We start from the raw sequence: 22,273 nt of genomic DNA on the forward strand, positions 1-22,273 counted from the left end.
GTGGGGTCTGCTGCACTGAGGTATGCAACACTGAAGAATGCCATGCCACATTTACTCCCGATGTAGAAGATTTAATATTCTGTACTACACATCCATCCTGGCTATTTCAACAAGCTACTGCTCAGCTTCCTTCCTCATCTGGTTGTGTTCTGAGACTGCCCTCTGCTAATCTGTCACCTGCCCTTGGACCCTTTCTTATCACAGGAAAACTGGCTACAAGACAGCAACTAGCTGAAATGGGATACTGCTGCAGAGTTGAACCACTAAAAAATTAGTTTTAGATCTTAAATAGTCCAATTCAGCTCCTAATTATGTCAGATCTAATAATTATACTGTTATCTCTTAAATATTTTCACATTTAACCCTTTATACAGGGATTACAGGTTTGCAAGGCTCAGATGAGGTCATCAAACATTTAGAAGCTTATTTATGCTTATAACAACACATTTAGCAAAAAGTGAAACAGAAACTCGTAAAATGCATCTGCAGAAATTGATTACTTATTCATTACATTCATAAAATGTTAAACATGAGAAATTATTAACTGTTAGCTCAAATTGTTGGCAGAAACTAATATTATCTTCATCAGAATAATTGCAACACACACACACACACACACACACACACACACACACACACACACACACACACACACACACACACACACACACACACACCAAAAAAATTAATAAATTATTCTGTTAACTTCTGTCCTTTGCACATTTCTGAGTGGGCTAATAGTTTTCAGAGCAGTCCATGAGTATATATTTCTTTTCTTTGCCATTCGAGGAGTGGGTTATGAAATACTTAGCTACTACTGCAATAACTGTTTGCATCTAGTTGTTGCACTGGACTTCTTCTAATTACAAGCACATGTCAATAATTACAAGCACTTGTCAATACTGATAAAAAAGATGAAAACAAGTTCAGAAGAAAAGGAAAATAAACACATGTAGTTAAAGCCTTGGATGATTTTCCAGAAATTGAAGATTTCTTATACGTTTTCCAATCCTTGCTTCTTAACAACAGACGGTAGTACAAAGAATGAGCGCAACTCTTTTAATCGATAAATAAGTGTCTAATAACCTTCATCAAAATATGGATTTATTTTTTGAAATTCCATTTTATGGTATGCAAATTAAAGCAGTGTGCTGAAAGAAATAAAGCTTCTGTCAGCATTCCTGTCATTATTTGGGGGTAAAATTTTTATTCACTTGGATATAGAGCCAAGAGTCTAAAAAGCCTGATTTAGATGAATTTTGTTTCAGAGTACTTCATGATAATCAAATAATTTGTAGCAAATGGGTACAGAAAGACAACAGGCTGCTAGGCCAAACCACAATTATTAATTTTAGCACAAAATATCTTTGCGGTGCTCTGTTTGCATTCATTTTTTAAGTCCCAAAACTGAATTTGAAATAATTGAAATATGACCAAAATGTCACAGAGGTGTAGAACTATTTGCTTTATTAATGCAGCCATGTGATTATACGGTATACAAGGAAATGCAGATCTAACTGAAAATTACAAGGTTGCGGAAGTGAGTCTTGATGATGAAGTATAAGAATCACTCCTCCCATACTTGATGAGAATGTCCTTATTAATGATACCCCAGCTCTGCAGAATCTTCAGAAAGCTGTGTCTGAACTTCTGTCCTATAAATGCATACAAGATGGGGTTAATACAGCTGTGAGAGAAGCCAAGCATCTGAGTCACAGACATTGCAGTGTCAATCTCTGTCCTCAGATTACATGTTTCATTAATAATGCTGGATCTCATCAATGTGTCAGCAAAGACAGTAATATTGTTTGGTAGCCAGCAGATAAGAAAGGCAAGGACAACTGCAAAAATAACCTTCATAGCTCTTTGCCTTTGTTTGCTTTTGATCTGAAGAATAGTCTTTAAAGTACAGCCATAGCAGAATAGCATAATAATTAAAGGTATGAAAAATCCAAGAATGTGCCGCAAAAATCGTATTGTTATCCTCCATTTGTCTGTTACTGATGCATCCAGGTGCTCATAACACATAAGGTGACCATCTTGAGCATTTTTGAAAACAGACCGGTAAAGCAGTATAGGCAATGAAAAGAATGCTGCCAAGACCCAAACACCCAAACAGACAAACTTCACCAAGTATCCTTTCTGGGAGATAGCTTCTGTTGCATGCACAATTGCCAGATAACGATCAACACTGATGCAAGCTAGAAGGAGGATCCCACTGTAGAAATTTACTTCTTGCAAGACTGAAATTGCCTTGCACATGAAGCCACCAAAGATCCATTCACTGATGCTGTAAACAGCCCAGAATGGAATGCTGAGAGCAAGGAGAAGGTCAGCAATTGCAAGGTTGAGGAGGTAGATATCAGTAGAAGACCTTTGAACTTTGTCATAGCAGATAACCAGCACTACAATGAGGTTTCCAACTAGACTGAGGATGACAACAATGGAGTAGACCACAGCTACAAAGTACTTATTCAAACTCCAAACCTTTTCACATGGAGCAGAGTTTCCAAGGTCAATGGGCGCAATTTCATTATAATCAGTAGAGTTAGGAAACAGGTCCCAGAGATCGGCTCCCCCCACATTAATTGACATACTCTCAGTCCTTTTTATGACTTCTTTTCCTGTTGATATAAAAAAAGAAAGAATATGATTTCATTTGCAAGTAATTATATCATAGTTGTTAACTATTGAACAGACAGCAGTTTTAAAAATGCAGGAAATAAATTATTAACAACAACCAGTACTTTGTAGCAGAAAAAAATACAAAATGCAAGGTACAGGCAGGAGCTGGCATCTAAAATTGTTCAGCCAAAACAAACATAATGGTTACCTACACATTTATGCTTGCCTATTTTCTGAAATAGTCTCAGAAACGATGCATAAATGTATATTCATAACATTCTGGTTAGTAGATAGAGCTGTTTTAGTTATGCTATTTTCAGGGAAGATTCAAATTTCAAGGACAGTTAACCAACAAAAGAGCAGGGTTATAGTATATTCAGTACATTACAAAATGATGTGATACAATTCAATACTCTAATCTCAGCATACTTACAGTATCATATGGTTCCATGTAACGATCCAAAATTCCAGAAGTCTGAATTCCTCCCGAATTTGAAAAAAATATTTGAAAATAAACTGTAATCTAGCATTTTCTTGGTAAAATGCTTGCTGCACTGCTGATACAGGAAGTTATATCCCTGTGTACTTCCTTGATTAATGTAATCCTCTACAAAGTTTCTGCACTTTGGGAAAGGGTAATTTCTCCTGCATCAATGACATTCAAAGCAAATGCTTTTTGCACTCAGTGACAGCTATTTTATACTTTTTTGTTACAGAATTAGTGATATAGTACCATCTGGGAAGTTGGCCACCCTGGTTAACTATGTCATCAATTAAACACCCCCAAAAGTTGATTCACTAGTCAACGATCTGGGAACTCATGTAGATAGTAACCTAGCCTTCGACCAACATGTGTCCAAGGCAGTAAGAAAATTCTTGTGTTTTGCTCAACATATAAGCTAGGGCATCGCATTTAGGTCCAGAGAGGTCATCATACCACTATACTTGTCTCTCAGTAGACCCATCATAGTGTATAATGCCCTCTTTGGTATGTACTTGACCAGACATATGCAGCAACTAGAATGTTCACAAAGTGTCCTTACAAAAAGAATACAGGGAGTAAACACAATGTCCTGTCATATCACCTCAAAGACGTGTCTCTTTAATCGGTTTCATACAGACTTCTGAGAGGCGATCTTTGCCTGGCATACAAGACTTCCCTGCACCCTATTTTGATGAACCTTTGGCACAACTACAAAAAACAGTATCAGAACTACTAGAGCAAAAGACCTAAATTTTGCTTGTATCATAAACAGGACACATAAGAGAGACAGATATGTTTCTCAGAGAATTCCCATTCTCTGGTACAGGCTCTCCATCTATGTGAAGCAGAGTTTTTCCCAATTCCTATTTAACCACAACTGGGACCAATGGATGAATAATCAAAAATCCACCACGGGTCTAATACCTAAGTCTCTGATGGACAGAGGTAGGCACTAAATCACTCTCTATATAAAATAAATGTGTGTGTTACATCTGGGTTGAACGGTTAGGCTTATAAGGGCTTTAGTGGTCATTAGCCTACTATACAGTTATGAAACATGGTGTTTTAATTGTATTCTTTAAACTAATTTTCTTATTATCTAAATTGCTATTCATAGGCTATCAGTTTGCAGATTATTTCAAGCCAAGCCAATAACCAGAGGTCAGACTCAAACTCTATTCCTTGTAACTGTGAAGTAAAGACATCTAAAATTGTTCAACCAAAACAAGCTTAAGGGTCAATGTCACATCAGCGAATGCTAAAAATAGCTAATGCTGATATATCGAACTTCAAAGTCTGAAAGCTGAAAAATGTGAAGGAACAGATCAGCAAATTTTTTTCCCAGGGAAAAAGTTCGCTGATTCAAAAAAAAAAAAAATAATAAAAATAAAGAGTATAAAAGAGTATACAGTCAAAATTAAGTTGGGGGCTTTGCCTCCTACACCCCCAACTTAAATATACCAACTCCGAGATTGCACCACAGTGGAGAAAACAGCAAAGCCTGGAAAATGGCCCAGCAAATTTTTTCCCTGGGAAAAAAATCTCTGATCCGTTCCTTCGCTGTTTTCAGCTCTCTGACTTTGAAGTTCAATATATCAGCATTCGCTGATGTAATATAGACCCCAAACATAATGGTCACAGGATGAAACAGTACAGGATGGTACCACACAGCATTGTGTCACACAGCATTTGTAATTGTCAAATACTAAGGCATTATACACAAGATCGTGCTTATTTGGCTGTGCATGCATCTGAAGAATTAGGAATTACCTAAATAAATGGACTTTTTGGCCCATAAAGAGACACTATCTTTGTAATTATTTATTTTTTAGTCTTTTAACCCCCTCTCTGCTTCTACCCAGCTGCCCTCTACAGTTTCCATAGGTGCAGAGAGTGATGGAATGGATTTTTATTTGCACCTACCTTTGTGTGCAATGCATGGTATGCTAGTCTTTATGTGCAATAGTCACATGACTCCATGTTTGCACTTCCTACAGAAAGCTAGCAGTGTCTTGAATCCACTGCTACAAGCTCATTTAGCCAACACCACAAGGTATTCCCATAGTGGACAGTCTTCTCACAGGGAGCTTGTCTTGGCCAGTTACTTTCACCTTCCAGTCAGTGCCTGCAGCATTTAGACTCCACAATATAACTGAGGTCATCACTAGTATACTGACAGCCAAAACTTTCACTCAATCAACTTGAGTGCATAGTGGATGTATGAATACTTTTGAAGACTTACATTAATCCTGAAAACAGCATTGACATCTAGGAACAAAATTCAATCTATTAACCAATTTGCTCTTCCTGTCCTAACTTACAGATTTGGAGTGATTGAGTGGCCCCAAAATGTATTGGATAGATTAGACAGGAAAACAAGAAGAATGCTTCATGCTCACAAAATGATTTATAAAAATCAGTGCATACCAAGATTATATATTCCCTGTTCCAAAGGAGAGATGGGCCTCCTTGAAAATGATTACATGTATAGATCTGCAGTCGTGGGACTGCACACACATCTGCTGACCTCACAAGACCCAAACATAGTGAAAGTTTTAAAACATGAGGAGAAGAAATCTAAGCTGACCTCTCTGCTTAGTCTAGCAGAAGCATATTGGTGTCAAGTAGGAATGGAAATCAAACCAGAAGTAGATAAAAATCAGGCAGCAAATGAATGTGCAAAAAACCAAAAGAAGAATATAAGGTAAAGGACCAGAAGAGAAGGCAAGAAATGTGTAAAATGCATAAATATAGTTGCAAGTATATTAAACTTCTGGAAGAGCCTCAAGTTGATCAGGATCAAATGGAGGAATGGCTAAGGAGAAGTGAATTCAAGCCAAGAGATGAAAACTTAATATTGGTAGCCCACGATAGTGGGCTACACACACATTGGTTTACAAAGTCCATTGAACATGTAGGAGAAACAGACAAATGTAGGCTTTTTAAAGCAGAACTGGAAACAGTCGCACACCTCGTTGTTGGGTGTGACATACTAATGGTAGAAGGACTGTATACTGAAAGGCATAATAATGTGGCAAGACTGTTGCACTGGGGATTGTGCAAACATTTATTTATTTAACATTTTTTAACTGGGAAAGTCCGACTTGGAACAAAGCCAATTTTCAGCAGAAGGCCAGGAAGAAATGCTCCTGATGCATATCTAAGAACATGGAAGGAAACCGGAGCACACCCACACAAACACATGCAGACGCCACACAGAAGGCATCCCAGCCAAGAACTGAACCAGAGAACCTCTTGCTGTGAGGTGACAATGCCACCACTGCACCACAGCACTGAAGTAGCTGAAAAACACTGAAAACATGAGCCACAAAGCAATACATTTTGGGGCCAGTCTACATCACATGGACACATTACCAACAGTTTAAAAGACAGATGCAAGAAAACCAGATAGAGTGGTCCATGAAAAGAAGACAAAAGTAGCATTGATCATTGAAATCACTGTAACTAGTGACTACAGTGTCTTGTGTACAGAGAGATACAAACTCATAAATTATCAGGATTTGCAGGCAGAAATGAGGGCAATGTGGAAGAAAAATACCCAAACAGTCCCAATACTAGCAGGAGCAATGGGTCTTATAAAGAAGAATCTACAATTGTACTTAGATATGTTACCAATACATGTAACTCCATAAAAATTGCAGAAGGAGTCATTACTGGGCACATTATGGGTGCTGAGAAGATCATTTCTGGCTTTCATCAAAGATTGAAACAATAGTAATTTCATGAACTTTAATTGTATTTGACTTATGAATGGGGTCCGTTCCATCATGGTAATAGAAACCCAAAAGACTTGGAGAAATAATAAGGAATAATTTATCTATTTTTCTACTACAAATAGTGAGTCATGGCTTTGCATTTCTCCAAAAAAGTGTGTAAAAAGTAATGTCAGAAAACATGTTCTCAGAAGAAAGCTTACTCTTGCATATAAATAACTGTACTCATAGATGACATTTACTTTTCTGCAGAAGTCTGATATTTAGAACAGCAAAATGCTCATGGGAAATCCATAGAGAGGCTTGAACTCTATATGTTGCTGCAAACCATGCTTTCTATGGGTTTATGTAAACCATTTAACTGACCTACTGCATGGCATTGCAGCAGTTTGTTAACCTACACTGCTGTTGGTCTTCCAGTCCTGTGCAGACATTGTCAGGCATAGATACATTTGTTTTACTGAGGTACACAAATTCTCCTCCATAGAAAGAAAACAAACTAAGTTATTCAGGCCACCTATAAATGCATTTTGGAGTGGGTCATACATTTAATAGTGAGGGAGTATTAATTTTATTTGCATTTTATATACTATATGATAAATATGTTGCAGGTGTAAGAGTATTTAACCTAAGTGAAGATCAATGTATTGATTATTGGTAAATATAGTCAATATGTTGTGTTTTTGCCTTCTTTTGTGTTTAACAAATTATACACACCTGATGACATTTTCCACTTCCATTTAATTGCATTTGTAGTTCCATCATTCCCATAGATTCCTTGGCTATGAAAACAGGAAACAGAGACATCTTCATTCACTCAGTGCATCAAAGCTAAATTTCTAAGTATGGTGCAATGTTGCATCCACAGGTTGTTTGTAAACATGGAGCAGAATATGACTCCTAATACCCAGCCTCATCAGCTAGCTTTTGTTATGCCAAAAATGAGATGGATAAAGAATATTTAACCTCCCTGTTCTACCAAGTAAGTGGATGGTGAATTATTCATGTGACTGTGATTCCAGACTTATAATGAACATGCTTATTAGAAAAAAAGTGACAAATTGCGCAAATTTCTTTATGCCAGGATAAGAAATAAAACACCCTTAAACTCTTTTGGATCCCTTTTTCAGGGCATAGATTTATATATGTATTTGTTAGTTTGTTTATGTTTTTATGTTGTTTACTGGAGTACAGAACTGATCCAAAAAGACCAATTGCAGGCTCAACTCAGACTGTAAAATACAACAGCTAACAAGAAATATTGTGCAATAAGGCAGAATGCAGAAGAACAGAAGAAAGTTGACTAGATTTATAATATAATAAATGAGAAGCAAAAAAGTCATGACAATACAGCAAATGCAGTGCAAATCAGTACAGCAACTGCAGTACAAGACTGCTTGTAGTAAAACTATGTACATATTTAGTTTCTACAAATCAAAGGATGATATAGGTCAGTGGAAGATTTGCCGAGATTGAATCTGAATGACTATGGCTGTCTGCAATGTGAGGTGGTGTAATGACATGCTTGTAATCAATGTACAGAGAAGACATAGAATATGATATTACAGATTTATAGGGAAACATTCAGCAGACTATTTTATGTCTAGCAAATAACCAAGCAGTGACCAAAGGTAAAAATCAAGCTCTGTACCTTGTACCTGTGAAGTAAACACCTCAACCATTAAGCCAAACCACATTATTAGTAAGTCCTCTGTTGTTAAATTTGCAGCTGTTTTGTCTCCGCAGGATTTTTTTTTTTTTTGAAAAAGGGTCTAAACATGTAAACATGGTTTAGCCTGATAGGCGAATCAGATTTCAAGGGAGTGCTTGCCATATCTTGGAGGCAAGTACATAGAATCTGTGATCCATGCAGTGGAGTTTGGTTTTAGTGGTTTGAATGACAGGCCTTAAAGTGGATTTGCTACATATGTTATAGCAGGTGGTTGTCCTGATGGAGTTTAAAAATTATTGAAAGTAGAAGGTCTGCTTTTTGTCTGACTGGGAGCTATTTGGCTTTCCTAAAGAGACAGATAGAGATGTCCTTGATGAGCACTGGCAATAAATCAACGACGTTTGTTAGACATAATTTGCAGGACTGCTGTGATTTTGCACGATTCACTGGCAAATAGAATGAAACTGTATTCCAGTTTGGTAAATATAAAACCCTTGCAAATGTTTGTTTCTGAGTCATAGACGTAGACAGCTTGTTATGGAGTGGTTGGTAGGGTGGCCTAATGGTTAAGGTGTTTGCCTTACAAATGCAAGGTACAGGGTTTGAGTCTCACAACGGATACTTGACTAGCCTTATAATGTCTTGCAAGGGCAGCTAACCTAGTATTAACCTATGACTATCTAGGTGTTTGGGAGTTTAGATTTTGTTCTAGCCATATTCCAAGATAGTTGAAACTCCTTGCAGTTTCTATAATGTAATTAATTTGGCATTTGCTCCTGAAGGTTTTTTAGTATTTTAGACTAAAAATCATTGTTATTGCTTTGTTTTGGTTTAGCATCACTTGTTTTTTTTTTTTTTTAGGAAAACCACAAGCTAAGGGCTAGCAGGTCATATTGGAGTTGTTCCTGGATGATTTGTTGGCCTGGACTAAAACTATTTAAAACCAAAAGGTGTCTATGAGGAGTATATATAAATCAGGGTCTTACCTGGGTAACCATTTGAAATGTCAGGACCTGGTAGTGCGAGTAATGAAATACAGAGACTGAATGACGGAAAATGGACTCAAGTCTGAGAGGCCATTTCTCAGAATATTCCTTTTTCTGTTAGGAATGGCAATCTTGGATTTGGTATATATAAGTTTAAAAGAAAAGTAAGATTTTTGAGATTCACTCTTCTCTTGTGTTTTCGGTCTTTTTTTTTCCAGCCTCTCGGCACTCTGCATTTCGAGTGCTAACACTTCAACAGGGATCTTCTTCTCTAAAACATTGTTTGGTATCTGATACTGCCTGTCATTCAAATGGCTGAAGCTTTACATAGTGTAGGTAAGTAGGAATTTAAATGTTAATGTTTGATGAAAAGGTGGTGGTTGTGAAAATGTGCAAAATTGTGTATATCAATTTACATGTGAATGTTCACAGGTTTAGAGTTAAGCTTTGAAAAGGGACAAGATTTAGTGTTGTACCTATTTGTATGAGTTCTCTGTCCTTTTGTCTTGTGTAGTGATACTTCTAGGGAAATTTTTTTTAATAATGTAATGTGTAGGTTTTGGGTTGGGGCAAGGGGTAGGATTAGCACACATTAGTAAGGTGGTGAGGGGAGGTGAAACTGGAATTTAGATGAGAGTCATAGTTGATGTTATATATGACAGCCTTGGTAGTACCGTAGTTATGGTGACAGGAGCTGTTGAATTTTTTTGCATCATAAAAAAGTGGTCTGAGGTTTGCTGTGAAGAAGTCCATGAACATAGAAAGATACTTGGGAGGTATTTGTCAAGTTTTTAGGGAGAATCTGACAGCATAATGATAGGATTTGATCATAGAAGAAGTGAGGATGAGTTTTAACAGACTGAACCTTTGGTAGGAGAGACAACATTTTGTTGCACATCAATATGGCATTTATAAAATGTAAAAAACATTGTATTTGTTGGTCACATATAAGTTCTTCAGTTGACAGATGGGTACTTGAAGTCTCCTAGAATAATAGTATTAGGTTATTCTCCAGTTCATCTTGTCAGTAGGTTACATATAGAACGGATCTACTATTAACAATAGTGTGATAGCTTGATCTGTTTATTTATATAAAATTTCCCAAACTTCAACGTTAGTGTGCTGAATTTGTTATGAGGTGATGGGGCTGTGGATGAATATGGATAGACTCCTCCAATCTCTATAGGATCTAAATGAGTGAGAGGCACTAAACTAACCTGAAGATGGACTATTATTAGTACAATGAAATCTTGTTTTAGCTAGTAATACAGATACAAACATGCTTTATGGCAGGCCGGTCTCAAGTTTGGTCACTTTTTATTTAGATTCATAGTGTTAAGCAATGCCAAATTAATAACATCCTGATTAGAATTTGTTAATTTGCTAGGTCTAAGGAAAATGACTCTGCAAGGAGATGACATTATGGGGAAGCAAATATCTACATGAGATTAACTCATGAAGCTGATTTTTATCACAAAACCAGTCTAGTGGTTCTTGGGCTCCATTAGTACAAGTTTTTTGAGACACCATTGTGGCACATTCTTGTTCATATTCAGAGTTTTGTATGACTTTTTGCATGCCCTGATAGCATTGTTGACCTGTTGCATGCACCTGTTTTCAGAAGCATATGCATTTAAGCACTATGTGGAAGCCCTCAGAGATGAGAAGGTGATCTCAAGTGAATCCGGTTGGAACGTGAACCATCATCTCCCATACATAACCATATCAACTGACATTTAATATGAAGCTAATTGTTGACGTTAACTATGTTCATTTAAACTGTGATATCAGTCTTAGTGATACTAAGGTATTGCTCAAGACCAGCTTCTTTTCTTCTTTGGTCACATGCTTTGAGAGTTCTATCATGAATACAAAAGGTCCCTTTGCATTCTGTCCAATGTTGGGCTCTTAAGATAATTCTCTCTACTCCAGGCTGTTAAAAGTATTCCACTAAATGTAATGCTATTAATATATATATGTGTGTGTGTGTGTGTGTGTGTGTGTGTGTGTGTGTGTGTGTGTGTGTGTGTGTGTGTGTGTGTGTGTGTGTGTGTGTGTGTGTGTGTGTGTATAGCATACTTATATAGAGATACATAACTGTGCATTCAAAAATGAACAAAATGTAGAATTCTGTATCTACAAAATTCTGAAATTGTATAGACTGTTGCATAGCACTAATACATGTTTTTCACTCGAACAAACTGCCATGAAGTCTGATATCTGATGCAATCCTTCAGTACCTTTCCGTTAATGAATTGTTATGGGACCTAAAGATATCACTATACAGCTCAGAAAATAATATACGTAAATCATAAAGCATAAATGTATAAAAAATTAATGCAGTGAACAAAGATGAGAGATGAGCAGAAGTAAAAAAAGAAGTACCTGCGAACGAACTTGCAGGTCAAGTAAATGCATTTTACAATAAGTCAGCAAAAGGTATTGCTATAGCATATAAGTTACTGTTATGAGTATTTTACAGTGTTAGAGAACAATACTTTAAAGATTCCTCCAAGTCAAGTGGAACCATAAATCAGAAGTAATATAATAATACATTCTAGCTAGCATGTGAGGTTCTATACATCTTTTTTATGTGCAACAACTACCTTTTTACACAGGAAAAAGTAAGTGTGCCTCTACAGCCCTGCTACTTTTTATATGCTAACTTAAAAGCTCTGCCACCATGAAAGAAAAAGTTAAGATGCCGTTTGTGTGAAGCTGATATTTTCCATTCTACAGGAACATGCAAACTCAGAATTAGGTATGACAAACACGGTTTGTCATATGGGAGGACAGAGAGGTTTCTTAACTCCCTCTTACATTGCTTTCTGTTCTAGTTCCATTTCTGAAGTTTTGTTAGTGTTGCTCTTTCTGTAGTTTAGCAAATTCAGGCTTATTGTGACATTCATACATAAAACAGTTCAGCCATTTTCTATTCAGTCATTTGAAGTTCTAGCTTCATTCCTTTAGTTTTAAGAAAAGGATTACACACACACACACACACACACACACACACACACACACACACACACACACACACACACACACACACACACACACACACACACACACACACACACACACACGCACACACCCAGGCACATGCACACATGCATACATACACATGCATATACACAGACACATGCACGCACACAGACATGCAGACATACACACACAATTGTGAAGAGTGCAAACGTTTGCAGTACAGCATAGGCCATTGTGGTTTGTAATGTGGCAGGCTTATGTTTGTAACATTAGTCACATAGTACAATGCACAACTGAAATTAAATTTAGCGCTAGCACAAAGGAATGAGAACAGCACAGTTCATAAAGTCTCAGCTGCAATGCCCACTCCTCAATATGATCAAGTCATCAATGGCCCACACTATGTAATGCTGCCTCCATGTAGCTTTTGTGAGAACCTACCAGCATAGGATACAGTGTAGGCTGCAGTCTGCATACTCAGCCCTGAATAGTTTGTGCGCTCTTCTGAAGTGGGGTGCACAAAAACTCATGGTATCAGGACATGCAGTATCAGGTTTCCTACTTCCAACAGATAGATACAGGATCCATATATTTCTGGGCCTTTTTCTTTCATGCGTAAGATGTACTGTGTAGTGTTGTAATTCCAGCCTGTCTGAATTACAAGTCTGTATCCTTAGCATGCCCTGTTGGGTGAGTCATGCCAGCAAAAATAAATTGTGGTGCAGTGCGATGAAGCCCTGACTGTGACTAAGATAAAAGTAATGATTAGAAGCCTGGTACTGTCGGAACTTGAGTGGGGTGAGGTGGGTGGGGGGTGAAAAATAAATATTTGCTCGCTCATGTCTTCCAGTAAAGATGATGAGGGAGACATGTTTATACACACACACACACACACACACACACACACACACACACACACACACACACACACACACACACACACACACACACACACACACACACACACACACACACACACACACTCACACAAACAATATAAGCTCCAGTGGTGAAACCATAGCCAAATAAAACACAAGGTGGCTATTGCATTGTAAGGTGCATGGGAAATTGAGAGGCATGGAGTCATATAGGTAGGGCAGTTCCCTCATTGTGTCACTACTTTTTTCATTTTTTTTTCTGTCTCCTTCCACCCTCCACTGCCTGTTGATTATCAGCTCCCCTGACTAATTGGCCTATTAGTTCTTCTTCACCAGGACAAGAGTCAGTTGGGATAGACCAAAGTTTAGGTGACTGTTGAGGTGGTTCAGTTTCTCTTATTGCAGCCTAAACTCTGTATGCACCCCAGCATTCCCTCCAAGAAGCCCTGCTCCTCACTTGGAAGCAAGAGCAGCTTGCTTCCTGGTCTGCATCAGAGAATATGCACCAATTCAATGTGCCTGTGAGTGAGTGCAACCCTCCCCCATGAGAGGCAAGTGGACCATGGGCATTCATTCCTTTGTCTCCATGCCTAGCTTTTCCAGTACAGTGGCCACTTGTCAAAGCCCAGTAGTGGCAAGGGTTGCAGTCAGAACTCTGTCATCTGAACCACTGACCCAGGTTGGTCTTAAACTGAAAGGTCCAGTATGTAGTGTAGTGTAATAGACCCTTGCCTACCCATCCCTTTCAGTAAGAACGATGTCCACATCACTGCTAAGCTTCACCCAGATGGGCACCATCTGTGTGGAGGTCACACCAGGAGGACTGTCATAAGCATGGAGATTACTGAGCATGAGAAATATCGCGAACCTGACCATAGGAGGTCCTGCAGAGTCAGTGGCAGCATCAGAAAAAAAAGAAAGAAATCCACATGGTTATAAGCTTTTTTTTCTTGATTCCTATTTATGTGTCTTCATGTCAAGAGCACTAATTATTCAAAATCCACAGTTCATAACTTTGAAACTTGTAGTATCCAACATTATGGCCCTGTCAAACCCTGTTCTTGACAACTTTGAGTGAAATAGCCTGAACTATGTGTATTCCAAGTTCATGAAAATGGCACCACTATATATGGCATTCATTAGAAAGGAAAGCAAATACTTCCTGTCCTCAGATAACTCACCTTCATTCATTCTTTATAATTTAATTCAATGCTTTCTTCTCATACCCTCTATTGTGTTTTTCTTTAAGAATGCACTCAAGTTCTTTTATACGGCCTTCCCCTTTCTTTCTTCTCATCCACCTTCATTCTCTCATCTCCTTTTACATCAGTTCCACAAGATAATACATTCAGTTACTCATTTTATTTTGCATAACCACACATATCAGTGATTACTTACCATCAATGTTTCCTTTGTTTCTCATATATCCTCTGCAGGATATCATTCTACCAATGTGTGTTTACTAATGTGAACTTTTTCAAACAAATTTCTGACAAGCCTCATCCCCTTGGCTTACTGATAGATCATATCTGATGGACAGAAATTAAGTGCTTTATTTGTTAGAATAGCAGGTTACACTCCATGAAACCAAAATAAATGTTCTCTTTTCTATTTCATAACAAGCTGTGGTGTGCCACACTTGTGAAGCAGTTAAAGCTGTTACATGTGACATGCTATGACACAACATTTACCACAAGCTCTAAGTTCCAGGCCCCTCTTTCAAAGAGAAATAAAATCAGAAGATATGTAAATGGTCTCAGATAAATATGCAAAACTGGGAAATAAATGTACACCTCATGTTTTAGTCGTTGTGAGCTAGAACATATTTTGAGTACATCATATTTACAGTTTGTCATTGCTAAAGTGTCATACATGAAGTTATAGTTTGTATTTTACGGAAGGTATTTGATTTCCTCCACATAATTAGAGCCAGCATGGAGTGACATTCTTAGTATCTGTAACGTAGCTTTAGACTGACAAAAAGTATACATGTTAATGCTACACATACTGGTACTACAAAGTAGAACTTCCCAGAGTCACTGATTATTTTTGGACAGAAAGTACAGTGAGTTATTTATGTCCTGGGAAATTCATTTACCTTGAGAAAGTCAAAAGTTGCAAAACGTGTCTCCTATTCTCTTAAATAAAATTATATTGCTTTACTGGTGAGTATCTCAGACTGGTTCTAATATCTTGTTCTTTTATAGGATTCCAATTATGCATTTTTCTTGTGATATTTAAAGCAGTTACTGGGAAATTATCATTGGTTCAGTATTATTTTACCAGAATATTATCCTCTACCTGTAAGAATTATAAAGTTGTAGATGTATTTCCAGAAGTGGACATAGAAGAAGGACTTCTACCACGTTTGATGAGAATGTCCTTGCTAATAACACCATGAGTAGTCAGGATCTTTAGGAAACTATGTCTGAATTTCTGTCCAATGAAGGCATACAAGATAGGGTTGATGCAGCTGTGTGAGAAGCCAAGCATTTGTGTCACAGGTAGAGCAGTGTCAATCTGTGCCCTCAGATTACAGGTCTCGTTTATGGCCTTGGTTCTCATCAATGTATCAATGAAGACGGTGATGTTGAATGGTAGCCAGCAGATAAGAAAGGACAAGACTACTGCAAAAATTACCCTCATGGCTCTCTGTTTTTGTTTGCCTTTCATTTCAAGGAGGGTATTCAAGGTAAACCCATAGCAAAAAATCATGATGATGAGAGGGATGAAAAATCCAATAATGTGCCGCAGAAAACGTGTGATTATCCTCCACCGCTCTGTTTTTGATGCATCCAGGAGTTCATAGCATACAAGGCTGCCACCATGGGCAGAGTTAAAAACTGACCTGTAAAGGAGTATAGGCAATGACAGAAGAATTGCAAAGACCCAGACACCTATGCAGACAAACTTGACTAAATGACGCTTTTGAACAACAGTCTCAGTAGCTCGAACAATGGCAAGATATCGATCAACACTAATACAGGCCAGTAGAAGGATTCCACTGTAGAAGTTTACCTCTTGTAAAACAGAGGTTGCCTTACACATGAATTCTCCAAATATCCACTGGCTGACAATATAGGCAGCCCAGAAAGGAAGGGTGATGGCAATCAGAAGATCAGCTATAGCCAGATTTAAGAGGTATATGTCAGTGGATGATCTATGGACTTTGTCATAGCAGATAACCAATACCACCATGGAGTTTCCAGCCACACTGAGCATGACAACAACTGAATAAACCACTGCCACGCTGTATTTGTTCAAACTCCATGCCTTCATACAGGGTGCAGTCTCAGAAAAAATGTTCTCCAGGTCTGTTTCATTGTAGTTATAGCTGTAATTGTAATTGTCAAACAAGTCTTGAAATGCGTCTCCATTTAGTTGGATAGACATGTGGAGAATTTTTCATGAATCTTCAATCTGTTTATATAATTAATAGAAAAATATTTTAATTCAGTATTACTGAAATTGTGTCAAAGAATTCAAATAATTTCATTCATTCATTCATTCATTCATTTATTCATTCATTCATTCATAATCAGTAACTAATCCTGTTCATCTAGAATACAAAATGGAGTAGGTGTATGTATGAAACAGCATTTTAATTACTGTGAATCAAAGGCAGGTAACACAATGCTAACAGCAATATGAAGGTTGCAACATTGCATGTTTAGCATTTTTGTCATAAATAAGACATACATATTGCTTTAAATTAATACATATTGTTTTCATTTATTTGGTATTATGCAAATGAGGGAGAAGGCAACCAGTACTTATATGCCTGTATTTATTTGTTGGATTCAAGTGTAATGCAGTACTTAGGATTTCAAGTTGTGTTTTGCTCTTTCAAACTAACCATTTTATGACAAATTATTATTTCCTTAGTGGTTTACATGGCTGCTGTCAGAGAGATAGTAAACAATACTTCATTTGTGATCTATTTGGGAGTGGCTTTTGTATGTTCAAACTATCACACCACTATGTTCTAAATACTTTACATTGCATTTTCTTGATGGTAGAAAAAGACAATAAGCTCATCTAGGTTGCTCTTTTAGTGCATTTAACAGATTACCCCACTTTTATCCTTACAATCCCCCTTACCTTTTCTAGTTCTCCCATGTCCTTTTGAATGCCTCTGTGGATTCCCTCTATATCACCAGTTCTGACAGTCTATCATGTGGGTCTACAACCTTTTCTTTTTGTGGAGATCCAAGAGGTAGTTAATCCCTAAAATTTCCTGTTTGTGCCCTTTTCTTCCTTCCTCCTACCTCCATCCAGTACAGGATAACCCCTTAATATTTCCTGTTATTGTTCTTGTGCATCAATATCAGGTTCTCTCATCTGTTTTGGTCTCAAGTAAGAAGAACTCCTCTAGCCTCTGGTCATATCTACTTTACTCGTTGTCATGGATTACTCTGGCAGTTTTTCTTCTGGTTTCCATCCAGCAGCATAATGTCTCCGTCTTTCATGGCCTCCACCAACTGTGCACAGTACTCATTTTGTGTTCTGAGCAGAGCCCTGAAGAATGGAAGCATTATCTATTTGCTTCTGGAATCTACCTGCCTCGAGGATAATCCGGCATTATATTTCCTGCTGCCACTGTGTCTTACTTAGCTTCTGGATGCCCAGTCCAAATACAAGCAACACCCCTATATTGCATTGTTTCTCTGTTGCTATCAGTTCTACTTCCTCTAGCTAGTACTTCACATATGGGTTGTTGTGGCCTAAATGTAGGCCTTTTGCATTTGTTTTCACTGAGCCTCAAGTCCCACCTTTCTGGCCTCTTCATTATCCTTTCCAAACCCTTCTGTACTCTCTTCCCTCTTCTTTACTGCTGCATCCATCTTTCTGTTATCAGCTAAGACTTTGTTTTTGTTTTGTCTCCAGGCTAGACCTCTGTGATATCCCAGTAGTCACTTACTTATTCCTGACATCAGTCCTTTCACTATTCGACTGCCATTTTACCTATTTCTGATAGCATCCTATCATTATTCCACTATCAACTTTACTTATTCCTGATATCATCCTTCCACTATTCCACGAGTCACTTTACTTAGTCCTGATATCGTCCATTCATTATTATACTAGCCATTCTACTTATTCCTGACATCATCCTTTCACTTTACTTAGTCCTGATATCGTCCATTCATTATTATACTAGTCATTCTACTTATTCCTGACATCATCCTTTTACTATTCAAGTAGTCACTTTACTTAGTCCTGATATCGTCCATTAATTATTATACTAGTCATTCTACTTATTCCTGACATCATCCTTTCACTTTACTTAGTCCTGATATCGTCCATTAATTGTTATACTAGTCATTCTACTTATTCCTGACCTCAGTCCTTTCACTATTCGACTGCCATTTTACCTATTCCTGGTAACATCCTATCATTATTCCACTATCAATTTTACTTATTCCTGACATCATCCTTTCACTATTCCACTAGTCACTTTACTTAGTCCTGATATCGTCCATTAATTATTATACTAGTCATTCTACTTATTCCTGACATCATCCTTTCACTTTACTTAGTCCTGATATCATCCATTAATTATTATACTAGTCATTCTACTTATTCCTGACATCATCCTTTCACTTTACTTAGTCCTGATATCGTCCATTAATTATTATACTAGTCATTCTACTTATTCCTGACATCATCCTTTCACTTTACTTAGTCCTGATATCGTCCATTCATTATTATACTAGTCATTCTACTTACTCCTGACATCATCCTTTTACTATTCAAGTAGTCACTTTACTTATTCCTGACATTGCCCTTGTACTATTTCGCTAGTCACTTTACTTATTCCTGACATTATCCTTTAACTATTCAACCAGACACTTTGGTTATTCCTGATAGCATCCTTTCAGTATTCCATGAGTGACTTTACTTATTCCTGGCATTGTCCTTTCACTATGCCAGTAATCACTTTACTTATTTGTGATACCATCCTTTAACTATTCCACTAGTTACTTTACTTATTCACGACATCATCCTTGCGCTATTCCACCCATCACTTTACTTATTCCTGACATCATCCTTCCACTATTCCTCTAGTCACTTAACTTATTCCTGATATTGTCCTTTCATTATTCCACTAATCAGTTTACTTATTCCTTACATCGTCCTTCCACTATTCCACTAGACGCTTTATTTATTTTTGATATTGTCCTTTCACTATTCCACCAGTCACTTTACTTATTCCTAAAATCACCCTTTCACTATTACCTACTATGTCCTACTATTCAGCCATACAGGTATCCAGTGCTTCAGTCTTGGTGCTACTCCCATCCCCTCTAATTTTCCTATTAGCCTCTTATGTGAAACCAAGTTAAAGGCTTGGTGGAAGTCCAGACTGACCACATCTATAAGCACTTCCCTGACAAATTCCCCTACAACTATGCCTTAGAATTAGATTGTCTGACTGATGGTTTCTTCCAGCAATTAACACATATTAAGTACTGTCCTGAAGATTGCTGTCCTTTAGAAATACTACCAGCCTTCCCCTCAGGATTCTCTGCATGACCTTCACTGCTACTGTTGTTAATAGGTTCATAGCTCTCTACATTTCTTCTGCTCCCCCTTGTATAATGATACTCTGCTTGCTGTCCATTCTTTTGCAATTCTGCACTAGCCTGTGATCTGTTGAAGGACTCTTTTAGGTGTCTGCAAGCACAATGGACATAATTATGACTGTAGGACACATCCCTTCTGGTTCTTCTGCTGTATCATCTATAAGGCAGTCAGATAACTGTGAAACTCCTCCTTTTTTATCTTGTTGTCCATATACTATTCTTCCCATTTTGTTATATTTCTCCCCATGCATGGCACCCTGTCCCTTGATTTAATTTGTAAAGTCTGAAACTAAGTATTTATTAAGTACATCTGCTTTTTGCCAGGCTTCTGTGAGTTCTCTTATATCTTTGCTCAGTCTGTCCATTTTAGTGCTTCTCTTCTTTATTTCAGCAGTGCACCTAAAATGTGCTTTCTTCCTGTCTTGCTAATTCCTGCTAGACCTTTTCCGCTTTATCCTTTACTGCCCTTACCATCACTGCTGCCTTTTGGTCACAGCCTTGTGCTATGCTTCCCTCATCCTCTCATGTCTTCCTTTCTGCATCTTGTAGGCCCTGTCTCCTGCCTTAACTGCTAGCCTTACATTCCTGTATGGCCACCCTGTCCTTTTTCATTTCTCTGTTTTTGTCTCTTCCTCACTGCTTGTCCTTAGCCCTGAGTACTGCATCCATGACTTATTCCCATAGATTTTTAAAGTCCTATATCATTATCTTTGTCTTTTCATCCATGTCCTCTTATTGCTCTAATCTACCCAGTGGCATGATCACTTCTGGCTAACAGTGCCTTAACCCGGACATCCCTGACACTGTCTGTACTCGTTTGGGCCACAGCTAGGATTGTATCCTTTTTTTGCCCACTGTTGTATCAATTGGTTGAATCTCTCAGGATCCAAGATTTCAATCAATTCACACTTGTCCACCTAAGAGCTCAGAATCTCCTAGTCTACTGCTGGTGGACTCAGATTCTCCTTAGGAATACTACCCACTCCCTCCTACCCACCTTGTTTATTCTTTCCTACAGTATCTTCTTATTTTTCTTTCTTTTTCGTGAGATAGTGGTTTTATCTATCACTCTATCTATCTATCTACATGCTTATTTACTTATGTATTAGATAAAATATTATTATATATTAAAATATAAACATTGTATATATTTGTTTAAATTTGTTTGACTGGGTAGAGCACTGACACAACTGGACTTTTTTTCGGGACATCTCAGAATCACAGACTAGAAGTATACACTAAATTAAAGAACCCACAAATTTAAGAAATTACATAAACACAGGCAAGTGATGTAACAAGTAAATACTTAATATCAAAATATAAAAGTAAACATACTTGTCAAACAAATTTATAATGTCTGCAATGGAAGCAAATAAAGTAAATACCACCCACCCCATCAGAATGATGAGCCTGATCTGCAAGGTCATGGAACGTGTTATCATAGAACTTATAAACAAAGACATTGGCAACCTTCAAACACTGGACCCCACCCAGTTTGAGTTTATGAAGGGCCAATCTTGTCTCCTGAACCTGATTGACTTCTTTGAATCTGTCTCCAGAGCTGTGAATGAGGATAAGGCAGTCCACACAGCCTATCTGGACCTTGCTAAGGCCTTCGACACCAGCCTCCACTCTGGAATCATCAATAAACTTTCTAAGCTGGGCATTAATCCCTGCATCACTCGATGGGTTACCAACTACCTTACTGACAGAAACCACACATAAAAGTAGCCAACTTCAAATCCAGCTCCAGACAACTGACAAGTGGAGTACCTCAGGGTTCAGTCCTGGGACCCCTCTTGTTTGGCATCTACTTCTCTGAAGTACAGGCCAACACTAAGGGACTCTAACAAAGTTCACAGATGACTGCAAACTGGGAGCCAATATTGAATCCCCAAATTATGTGGATATTCTACAAAAGGGCCTTATAGAAACAGATGCTTGGTGCCAGAGCCCTGGGCTCAAGCTTAATGCCAAGAAATGTATAGTTATCCCTTTTGGGAAAAAACACGCACCCATGAATTTCCACATAGGTGGAAGTATACTAAACATTGAAAGTGTGATAAGAGACTTCGGGACACAGGTGGACAGTGGTCTTACCTTTAATATCCACATCGCCACAACAGTCAGGAACTCCTTCTATGTGGCACACCTCATCATTAAGGGCTTTTCATCCAGAAAAAAGGAGATCATTGTCCCACTGTACTCATCCCTCATTAGACCTATCATAGAATACAACTCCCCATTTGGTATGTACCTCTCAAAGACATCTGCCACAACTGGAAAGGCTTCAGAAATACCTCACTAAAGAATCAAAGGTCT

At 37.9% G+C, this 22,273-nt stretch overlaps 2 protein-coding genes across 2 annotated transcripts in view; both read right to left on the minus strand.

Moving 5' to 3' along the window:
• Positions 1 to 1,441: 1,441 nt before the first annotated feature.
• LOC122804926 (C-X-C chemokine receptor type 1-like) overlaps positions 1,442 to 22,273 on the minus strand; it is a 522,524-nt gene continuing 501,692 nt past the window's right edge. Inside the window, exon 3 of the mRNA XM_044075143.1 lies at positions 1,442 to 2,624. Coding sequence (XP_043931078.1) covers positions 1,525 to 2,595 — 1,071 coding nt within the window. The 5' untranslated portion in view covers positions 2,596 to 2,624 and the 3' untranslated portion in view covers positions 1,442 to 1,524. The remainder of the gene's footprint in view (positions 2,625 to 22,273) is intronic.
• LOC122804925 (C-X-C chemokine receptor type 2-like) overlaps positions 15,675 to 22,273 on the minus strand; it is a 77,009-nt gene continuing 70,410 nt past the window's right edge. Inside the window, exon 3 of the mRNA XM_044075142.1 lies at positions 15,675 to 16,784. Within this exon, the coding sequence (XP_043931077.1) occupies positions 15,675 to 16,757 (1,083 nt within the window). The 5' untranslated portion in view covers positions 16,758 to 16,784. The remainder of the gene's footprint in view (positions 16,785 to 22,273) is intronic.

The sequence above is a fragment of the Protopterus annectens genome, chromosome 6.part0 (genome assembly GCF_019279795.1).
Source record: "Protopterus annectens isolate FY-2018-M chromosome 6.part0, PAN1.0, whole genome shotgun sequence".
Classification (NCBI taxonomy): domain Eukaryota; kingdom Metazoa; phylum Chordata; order Ceratodontiformes; family Protopteridae; genus Protopterus; species Protopterus annectens.